Source organism: Malurus melanocephalus, unplaced genomic scaffold (genome assembly GCF_030028575.1).
Source record: "Malurus melanocephalus ecotype Western Australia unplaced genomic scaffold, MMel_1.1 scaffold_491, whole genome shotgun sequence".
NCBI lineage: Eukaryota > Metazoa > Chordata > Aves > Passeriformes > Maluridae > Malurus > Malurus melanocephalus.
The window spans coordinates 72,061-82,035 of NW_026623723.1; the positions used below are offsets into that span (position 1 = coordinate 72,061).

Genomic DNA, 9,975 nt, shown 5'->3' on the forward strand with positions numbered 1-9,975 from the left:
TCTCCTCTCTCTGCCCAGTCCAGGTGAGACCCCGGCGCACATCGGTGGCACCACCCTGTTCGGCGATAATGTGGAGGATGAGTGGTTCATTGTGTACCTGGTCCGGGAGATCACCAGGGAGTTCCCGGGATTGGCAGCCATGTAAGGGGGTCCTGCTGAAATGCCCAGTGGTTTGGGAGGGGTGTGAAGGGGAAGTGCCTGTATTCTGAAGGTCCTGTCTTAATATTCCCTGATCTTGGAGGTGTTTCCCCATTCTGTACACATCTGAAGTGTCCAARGCCAGGCTGGGATAGTGGMAGGTGTCCCTGCCCTTGGCAGGGGGTTTGGAACCAGATGATCTTATGGTCCCTTCCAGCCTAAGCRTCTCTGTGATTTTATGAATATTAAAAAATTCCCAGTAGTCATGGGTTCAGAAGCGTGTTATTGTGCACTGCAAGGCTTTCCCTGCTAAGAAACCGATTTCTTCTTGACCAGGATTGATGACAACGATGGAGAGTTTCTCTTGATAGAAGCAGCTGATTTTCTCCCAAAGTGGCTGAATCCTGAGAATAGTGAAAACAGGGTGAGTAAAACTTSTGTACAGTTGGCAAGGGGCTCACAGTGGCTTTTTATGCAGCAGCTGGAGTTTTTTCTTGCACCTTTAGTCAAGTGGTCTGATTCTCTCTGAAAATCCAGAGTGCTGTCTCTCCCTTACTGTTGCTCTTTTCAGGAGCACTCCCATATCCATCTGAGCTTCCTAGCTCTGCTATAGGCCACTTGGATTTTTTGGTTTTTTTTACCATATTCTGGAATGTTTGAACAAGAGGGTTTGCTGCCCTCAGAGTGGAATATGCTCAAGGCTGGAATGTTGCTGGCTCTGTAGGGATACAGGCTTTTTCTAGTATAGGTGAAATAATGAGCAGACATCTTCACCTGGACATGGATGGTTGCTAGTAGCCATGTCACTGGCAGTGGATTAAAATGGAAATAATTAACTTGGTCATTAGCAAAAAATTGTTTARTTATTTTTCCCTGACTCCAAGACTCTTAAAAGGGATGGAGCACAACACAAAAGTTGTTTGCAAACGTGTACCTGGGCTATCAGGCCCATATTTTCCTTCTGCATGAAGGAATAGAGTGAGGAAGCTAAGAACATTGCATTCTGGGCTTAGGATCAGGAGCTAGTGGAGGATACATGTAGCACCTGAAATAATGGTTTTTTGTCCCTGTGATGTTCTTCAAAAGTTAGGTTGTGGTTATTTTTCTGAAGCAATTCTCTGCTTGAAGAGAAATTTGATATTATTGCTGTTGAAGAAACAAGATATACTTGACCAAACTTGTTGCAGTTAAAATAGGGGGTTTTGCTGGTTGGATGCTGGTCTCTGGCATCTCTGTGTACTTCAAATAACTTTTTTAAAAAACTATGCTGCTTCTTGATTCCTTCAGTACTCTCTGTGTTTAAGCAAATGCTTTTGTATACAAAATTCAAYTTTCCATTGCTTAATGTGTGCCTTRGCCTGTCTGATGAGAACATTCCTGTCTGCCAGGTGTTCTTTTACAAAGGAGAGCTGCACATCATTCCACTGTCAGAGACTCCAGAGCAGGACTGTGACYTCTCTGCTCCCTGCCCCACCATCCCACAGGCACTGCGGCTGTTGTCTGCCCGYTCCGAGGAGTTCCTGGCCGCAGAGCCCATCCGAGCTGCGGTCTATAAACGTATCGATGGGTAAGTGGGTGCTTCATTTTGGTCTTCTGACACGTTGAGTTCTGATCCTCTGCTATTGTGGGTTTAAATATCCCTGAGAGATGTGATAAAGTTGGTTCCTTTTCAGAAATTGCCAGCTAGAGGTTTTTCTGTGGCACTCTTGGAAAGAGGGAGACCAGTGTCCCATAGGCTCTGAAACTGGTTCACTGCTATGATTTCACACCTGACAATGACAAGAGTTACTCTTCCTTCACATCCTTCTTTTACTGAAACATATGAAAATTCCGTGGTCTCTTAGGAGCCCTCTGCAGGAGGAAAAAGAGGATTTGACCTGTAGAACCAGCAGGATTTTCAGAGCTTTGGCTTGTCACGGCTGTGTTCAGCCCCAAACTTTATTTTTTGCAAGGATTTGAGAGCCTAACTTTTACGGAGTATGTTGAAGGATACTGCATAGCTGGGAATGCTGGTTAACTTCACAGTCACTCATCTGACCCATGTGGGGATTCAATTTTATCTGCCATGTACATTTATATAAATGTACTGTAGAAACAGACATTCTAGGCAGTAGTTTGYCCAAGTTTTAACAGAATAATCTTCTGACCCACAATGCGGATAAATATTAAAGTGAAAATGTGCCGCATAGTTAAAAAAAGAGTAGTTTAACTTGCAATATGCTTCCTACACTCTTGTTGTTCAGGTATCCCGAGAAGATCCAGGCCTCGTTGCACCGAGCCCACTGCTACCTCCCGGCAGGAATTGTGGCTGTGCTCAGACAGCGCCCTTCCCTGGTGGCTGCTGCAGTCCAGGCCTTTTACCTGCGGGATCCCGCGGATTTACGGCCATGTCGGCGCCCTTTCAGAACCTTCCCTGCAGACCAGCGGGTGATGGCCCTGGTAAGTGCTCTTCTGAAGCCCATGATGACCCCGCTAAATGCTCTTCTAAAGCAACTTGTCACTTAATTCCCTTCTGTACTAACAAGAGTTCTGTGGCCAGTGGTACAAACACATAGATTTAACTTAAAACTGTGTGGTTTCTAGTTTGTTGTTTTTTTTTCCTGGTTCTAGGGATGAATTTCCAGTTCACTACAATAATAGCTTCTCTGCCTTCAGATTGACCTGGCTGGACTTTCAAAGGGCTGATCACGTGAGAATTGTTTCTGAAACCAGAGGTTGTGATAATTGCTCCTCTGCTGAAAAGCCTGCTGAGTAAATTGATYTCCTTGTGTGATCAGAGCAGTTTGACAGCACTGACAGCCAACATGAGGAGTTGTTCCTAACCAGTGGTTCATTCTGAGGCTTTTTTTTTTCCTCAGCTATGCTCACACAGCTCTGTGAAAAATTTTATGAAGTGTTTTATGAGCATTATCCAAGCACTGTTGAATCTGATATGTTTTGTTATACCCCTAGACTCCTGAAAAGAGACTTTAGAATGAAATTTTGGACTTCTAGACTGTTTCCTAAATGTCAGCTTTTAATCAAATTGAATTTTAATTGAAAATATACCTTGTTGATGTGAATACTGAATACTGAGGRTTTTTCCTGATGTATTTAGGCTGACTGAAGTTCATATTTACTTGGGGATTTCAATTTGCAACATACTTTGTTAGGCCTGAAAAGCAGTCTGTCTTAGAAAAATGTAAGATCTATTTTGCAAGGAGTCTCAGGTATTGCCTATRATACAGGTGCTTTAAAACCCTATTTAATGAGCCTGGTGGGAATTCTGTGTTTTTTTTCTGCTCTGTCTGTTTCAGGTGACTTTCACTCGGTGTTTATATGCACAGCTGGTGCAGCAGAAGTTTGTTCCAGACAGGCGCAGTGGATACACCCTGCCCGCCCCATCCGATCCTCAGTACAGAGCCTATGAACTGGGCATGAAACTGGTAATGATTTTTTATGCATTTTGTACTTAGTTTGCCTGTTGATGTGTGTCCATGAAATGAATCTTTGTCTGGAAGTTGCCTACTTGTCCAGAAAAATTCGAGCAAAGTTTGTCACACCTTGAGAACTTCTTGTTATTGCATCTTTTATATACAGGCTCATGGCTTTGAAATTTTATGCTCCAAGAGCAGTGAAGTAGCTCCTGATGCCAAGAGAAACGTGTTAAGTGGTCCTCTGTGGGAGAGATTCCTCAGGAGCTTGAAGGAAAAAGATTATTTCAAGGTGAAGTTRTGTGTCTGTGGCTTTTAAACATTCCAGGAAAAATCTGTTTTAGCTCTTGAACTTGTGTAAGTAGTTATGGCAGGGCAAGAACTCTGTGTAAAATTAGTGAATGTCTTTAAAGGAGACGTGCAGTTTTTTCCCCTTTGAAAGTAATTATTTTGGAAATTAAAAAGGAAAAAGCAGGTTTGGGTATTGATTCATTCATCTAAAGAAGGAGGAGAAATTTACTTGATTGAAGAAAACTACCTTATGTGTGAGGTGTAACTGATTTCAGTGGTTTACATTGCATTTGCATACCTCTAGAATTAAATAATCTTCAAGATCTATACATAACTCCACAGACCTATTTGGGCCCATGCAAGTGTGATTTTTATGTGKGTGTGTGTCTTGTGAGTTCTGGGGGTTTTGGTGTGGTTTTGTGGGTTTTTTTTTAAAGATGCCTTTGAGTACTTATTTGAAGTTAGTAAATTGCACATAAACTGACTACCTATTTGAAGGCTGTAAAATTGGACAACTCTCTTGAAATTCTTAAGTTAATATACTTTAATATATGAATGCACCTTTCCTGTATCCCATTCCAAGTGTACATGGTAAAGAGGTTTTACTTGTTTTGGTTTTCTCAGCATTTCTGTGTGATAAATAGCCATCCTTATGAAGGCTGACTGTGAAWAGGAAGGGAGAATTGTTTGCTTTCATGCCTGTGACTTGCATTAAATAGGGAGAACTGGAGGGATCTGCTAAGTACSTGGAACTGTTGCATATGGCAGAAGATCACTTCCAGCAATCTGTTGCCGTGCCAGAAAAGTAAGAGCTACTTGTATCCTACACCATGTCTACAAATAGTTTAATTTACCTTTAAAATTCTTGTTACAAAAAAATCTGAACCCTGTTCTCGGTTGCTGTGGCCAGGACATAAAAGTACTAATTCTTCTAGAATACTCCCCTAGTAGAARCTATTGCTTGAATAACTATTTATCTTGGGTTTGTAAAATGCTAAGCTCTTCCAAGTGGGTTAAGAGGTGACTGAAAAGCATTATTTGCTTGACTATAKAAAGTGTATAAAAGTTGCATTGAAAAGCAGTCCCAGTGAATAATAAATACAGAGTAATCTGTCTCCTTTACTCAAGACAGGCATCTGGCTGTAGATTTCTTCAAAAGATCAAATCCAAAAATTAATCACTACAAAAATATCTGAGACTTTGCCAGCTCATAGTATCTTGACTGTTAGTTTTTTGAGTTTCCAGTCTGTGCTGTTTGGAATCTGGCWATCCTACTATTTACCAAGACAATATAAATGTAAAGAAAAAGAGCTATGACAAATGGGCTTTGGAGCCGTCAGCTAGGAATTGCAGGGACTGGCTGTGTCTTGTTTTGGCTAATACCCTGTGTAGTACTCTGATACTTCCCCCAGATTAATTTCCCTTTTTGATGTATTTGCACAGAATGAAGAATGAAGAATTTGAGTGAAAACCTGAATGTAGAGCATGTGATGCCTTTGAATTCTTTTCAGTAAATTGAATTTTTTCTTATAGCTCTGTTGAAGTGAGCCCAGGTGATGAAATCTTGACGCTGCTACAGACAATATCCATTGATTTGAAGGAATTTGAGAAAGAAGCAGCTTGTCTTCCTCCAGAGGATGGTGAGCTGGATGGGGGCAGAATTATTGCCAACAAAAATGATTATTTGTGGGGAGAGAGGTGGGAATGTTGACAGTAGTGAAGGGAGAGCCAATTCAACCTTCATTAAGAGTAAATATTGGATTGGCTCTTACTTTATAGAGTMAGCCTTTTTTCCTCCATTTAGTGGCCAAAGGATTCTCAGTGACTAGAATGGTATCTCCTGGTTTGAAACTGTATGCAAAGCAGGGTTTTTAAGTAGTGCAGTGAAATCTCAGCTCTCACGTTCTCAGCCTCTCACTGCCTTATGCCCTGCATCAGCCAAAAAATGTAGTAGTGCAAAATTGAGCTGGAAAATGGTTGCAGTCTTCTCAAGTKGTCTGATTTGGGCCCTGTGGGCCAGCATTGTGCACAATAAGAGCACTGTCCTATGTTCTTTCAGATGACAGCTGGCTGGACATTACGCCAGATGCTCTGGACCAGATGCTGAAGGAGACAAGAAATGAGTCCCTTCCTTTGGCAAATGAGGAAGAGCAAAATTACGACTTGGAAACAGTTGCTGAGAGCATGAAGGCGTTTGTGTCCAAAGTCTCCACGCATGAAGGAGCAGAAATGCCATGGTAGTAGCACTTTGAGTTTGGACTCTGGTGTAGAATGTTTCACTCTGCTGCAGCCCTTGGGTTGATTCTGTGATGCAGAGGATCAGAGTTTGAAGGTGCTCTGCTTAGCAGAGGCCTTAAACAAACCCATAGCACAGAATATGTACTTGCTTTTAAATCAGGTGACCACTGACACTGGGGCAGGTTAAAGTGCTGGAAGCTGAGCTGCTTTCTGTCACTCAGTTTGGTTTTGTGATCTTTAATATTTTTCTCTTCCATGCTCAGAATTTTCCCACTACCTGTTTAATTTCTGATGAAGATGCTTCAAACTTCTGAGCACTGCTAAATTCAAATGTCCCACCTTCAATCCTGCCTGAGAGAAATCCATATGGCTTATGCCTGTGTCAGGCTTATGCAAGCATAAAAGCTTTACTTWTTTAAAAATATTGTTATATTTCAGGTCATCTGATGAATCCCATGTTACCTTTGACGTGGATTCTTTTACAAAAGCACTGGACAGAATTTTAGGTGAGATTGCTTCTTTATTTGAAACAAATCCCTRCACTGATTTGTTTGCTGTCTGTACTGACACGAGGTAATACCTAGGGGCAGACTCGGAGGAGCTGGATTCTGATGATCTGGATGAAGAGGAGGAATTTGATCTCTCAGATGGGGATGATGAAGACCTGGATGCTGGAAATCAAAGGCAGGACCAGAAGGTGTCTCCTAATGAGCTTATAGGCAGTCTCAAGTCGTACATGAGTGAGATGGACCGTGAACTGGCACAGACCAAYGTTGGGAAAAGTTTCACCACCCAAAAGAGAGGGGTGAGTATGCCTTGAGCTCTAATTTGAAATGGGAAATACTCTTGAGTGGTCATTCTGAGTAATGTGATCCAGAACCTTCCCACGTGCAAGCCAAGTGTGTTCTGTAGTTGAAACTTAATACATTTTTTTCAAACAGAAGCTTACCTAAGCTTTGACTTGCTYATCTTTTCCAAGACTTAGTTTCATTTCCCTGTTTTTAGGAGCTGCAGCTTGACTTGTGAGTTCCTGTAGTAGTTTGCTCCTGTAGGAAGTTGAGCCAGGACTCAGCAACACTTTCTGTCCTCTTGAAACTTAATCTGGGTAATGGACAGTGATGATTTTTAGCTGGCATGAGCATTTGGTGCCTGAATTCCTGTCTGTCAAGACTCTGGAATATATTAGGCTTTGTTGGCTGCAGGATTGTTTTTTTGTTTCTTTTCTCTTGTGGTTTGCCTTTTTTTTTTTTTTCTCAAATCTGCTCATGCAATTTGATGAAACTTTGTCCTTTCTCTTTGTGCTCACTGCAGGCAAGTTCTGTTAAAGCAGCCACAGCTGAGAGTGGTGGCCCTGATTCTGAAGCTGAGGATGCTGAGCTGGCACCAGTGGATGTGGACATGAACCTGGTAGCAAACCTGCTGGAGTCCTACAGYGCCCAGGCTGGCCTGGCAGGACCTGCCTCGAACATTTTACAGAGCATGGGGGTATATTTACCTGAAAACACAGATCACACTGGCTTGAGCAGTCGAGCAGCACAATGAAAGACTCTCTTTCTCTTACCTGAGAAATGAAGCACAGACTAGCAGGGTGTCGGAAGAACAGACAAAAGGTTTTAATTTAGAGCATTCTGTTCATTGTGTGTGACTTTAGAGATGTAAAGTGAGTTTACGTGCAAAACCCTTCTGTTTGGCTACTATTTTCTTTTCAGAAAACTGAAAAATGATGTCATGACTTGAATGAAACTTTTATTACAAAATCTGTGTTGGATTTTTCAAATCAGTGATCCAATTTTTTATATTTCTGAAAAGTCCTTTAACCCACTGCTAGTTGGTTTGAATATCTGGAAAGCAGTTCTTGTTCTGAAAATGCTGCTGCCTTCAGGGGGATATACCATATTATAGGAATTACAGTCTCATGAATTTGGGAACGCTGGTTAAATGTTCTGCAGACACTTAATCCTTTCCAAAAGTACAGTGCTTCATTGTAAGAACTTCTGATAATTACTGTAAGAGCCTATTCCTTTTTAACCAGGAGGATTTGAAGAGTAATTGAATCAAATATGTAAATATTGGCTAGAAGTATTTTTAAAATTTATTTCAATAAAAGCAGAAAAAGAACTTGATTACTAGAGATTTTTTTTCTGAAGGTATGCATAACTTCCTCAGTGCAGTATCAGAAGCTCTTGGAGTTAAAGCTGCAGTCCCTGTGCTCTCCTCCCCACGGCCTGGGGAGCAAGAGGCTGGGCTGGCAGCATGTAGAAGTGCCCTTTGGGACAGAAGGGAGACTGAAGTGGGGATCCAGTCTGATCCCTGAGGATCCAGACAGTGGACATGGATAATCAGGGCTTCTGGACAGAGGTGAATAGCCTTTGCATCCTTTGGATTATTTTCTGTGCCTGAGAGCCAGTGTTTCTGCAGGTCACAGGTCCTTCTGTTGTCTGGTGCTCATCTCTGGGCTTGGAGAGAGCTGTGGGGAGCTGGAGGGAAGGGACCCTCATTCCTACCTTTGCTCGAGGTGTTTACAGTAACTTCTTGCCTCTCCCCTGYAGGAGCCTGAGGGTGCTCACATCCAGTGGCAAAGCACTTCTGCCTGAGGAGAGAAGCAGCAGCAGCTGGGGGGAGCTTGCAGAGGGGCTGTAAGGGAGGGAAGGAGGTGCTGAGAAGCTGTCCCTGTTCATCTGGCAGCAGCTGCCAGATGCTCCCTGAGCAGCAGAAAGCAGACTCAGGGCCCTCCTGCCTGGGTGGGCAACCTTGCCCTGGGCTCCCAGTACCACYCCCACCATGTCCTGCTGGTCTAACTGGTGCCAAGGAGCTGGGCTTGGTCCTCTCCAKCTGGGGGATAACTAGACCCTGGTGCTAGGGAGTTAAAAAAGCAAGGATGTGCATGCCAGCCCCACAGTCACTTTTCCATCCCCACAGTGCTTTCTGTTCCAGTACTCTAAATTTTTATCTGAGCTCCTACTCTGGAGTGTTTGTTCCAGTCCTGACCCTGTCCCAAAGGCTTTATCCCAGCTCCCATGCCACACCACTGATTGCTGCTCCTGCTGTCCATACTAAGCACCCCATAGTCTTTATTTCAGATCAAGCTGCTGCTTTGCCTTGAACTCTGCAGTCCCTAGTCCAGCCTCAGTCCCAGGATTTTTATTTTGCTTCCAGCTCCGCCACGTCTCATCTCCACAGCCACAATTTTTATTTCACCTCCAGCCCCAGGGTCTGTATTTCAGGCAAGCCAAGGGGTTTTATTTCAGCTCCCCAATGAGAATTTCAGCTCCAGCTCTGCATCATGTCCCCACAATCTTTACAAGCACCTCTGTGRGCTGCYGGTGCTCCTGGTTASTGTCCCAGYTCTACTGTGATTCCAGCTCCAGGCTCACAGAGCTTTATTTCACTGCCAGCTCTGYATCTCCCCACTACGGCCAGCAGAAGCTGTTCGTGCAACAGAACAGGTTCTTTATTTCAGGCGAATTCTGTGAAGCTTCATCCTCAGCTCTGAACTGCATATTGCCGCTCCAGCCCTGTCKCCGTGGGRCCGGCATTGCGAGTGTGGGSCCGAGACAACGACGCCAACRCTGGCCAATCGTAGCCCKTCTTTCACCCYACCGCCCAATCACAGCCGCCCTTTCAATCAGCCCTCACCGGCGGCGCGAGCCGGGCCTGAGCAGGCAGTAGGAGCTCGCGGAGCCGCGCGTGGCGGGAGYGGGCGGGCTGGGATTGGTGGGRTTGGCGCTGCCTCGGGCTCTGATTGGCTAGGCTGGCCCAACCGTGGGGCATAAATGGCGTGCGCAGGGGCGCTGTTATAAGTTTGGCGGCGGTGAGTGTAAGTGGTGGTGGGAGGCCGCGGTCTATGGTGAGAGGAGTGCTGTTGTGCCGAGACGGAACTGCCACACTTGCCGCT

General features: G+C 44.1%; 1 protein-coding gene across 1 annotated transcript in view; it reads left to right on the forward strand.

Moving 5' to 3' along the window:
* ECD (ecdysoneless cell cycle regulator) overlaps positions 1–8,203 on the forward strand; it is a 10,228-nt gene extending 2,025 nt beyond the window's left edge. Inside the window, exons 2-13 of the mRNA XM_057381096.1 lie at positions 24–141; positions 475–562; positions 1,527–1,705; positions 2,382–2,577; positions 3,435–3,563; positions 3,718–3,843; positions 4,562–4,647; positions 5,376–5,482; positions 5,902–6,079; positions 6,519–6,586; positions 6,665–6,885; positions 7,392–8,203. Coding sequence (XP_057237079.1) covers positions 24–141; positions 475–562; positions 1,527–1,705; positions 2,382–2,577; positions 3,435–3,563; positions 3,718–3,843; positions 4,562–4,647; positions 5,376–5,482; positions 5,902–6,079; positions 6,519–6,586; positions 6,665–6,885; positions 7,392–7,622 — 1,727 coding nt within the window. The 3' untranslated portion in view covers positions 7,623–8,203. The remainder of the gene's footprint in view (positions 1–23; positions 142–474; positions 563–1,526; positions 1,706–2,381; positions 2,578–3,434; positions 3,564–3,717; positions 3,844–4,561; positions 4,648–5,375; positions 5,483–5,901; positions 6,080–6,518; positions 6,587–6,664; positions 6,886–7,391) is intronic.
* The last annotated feature ends 1,772 nt before the right edge of the window (positions 8,204–9,975 follow it).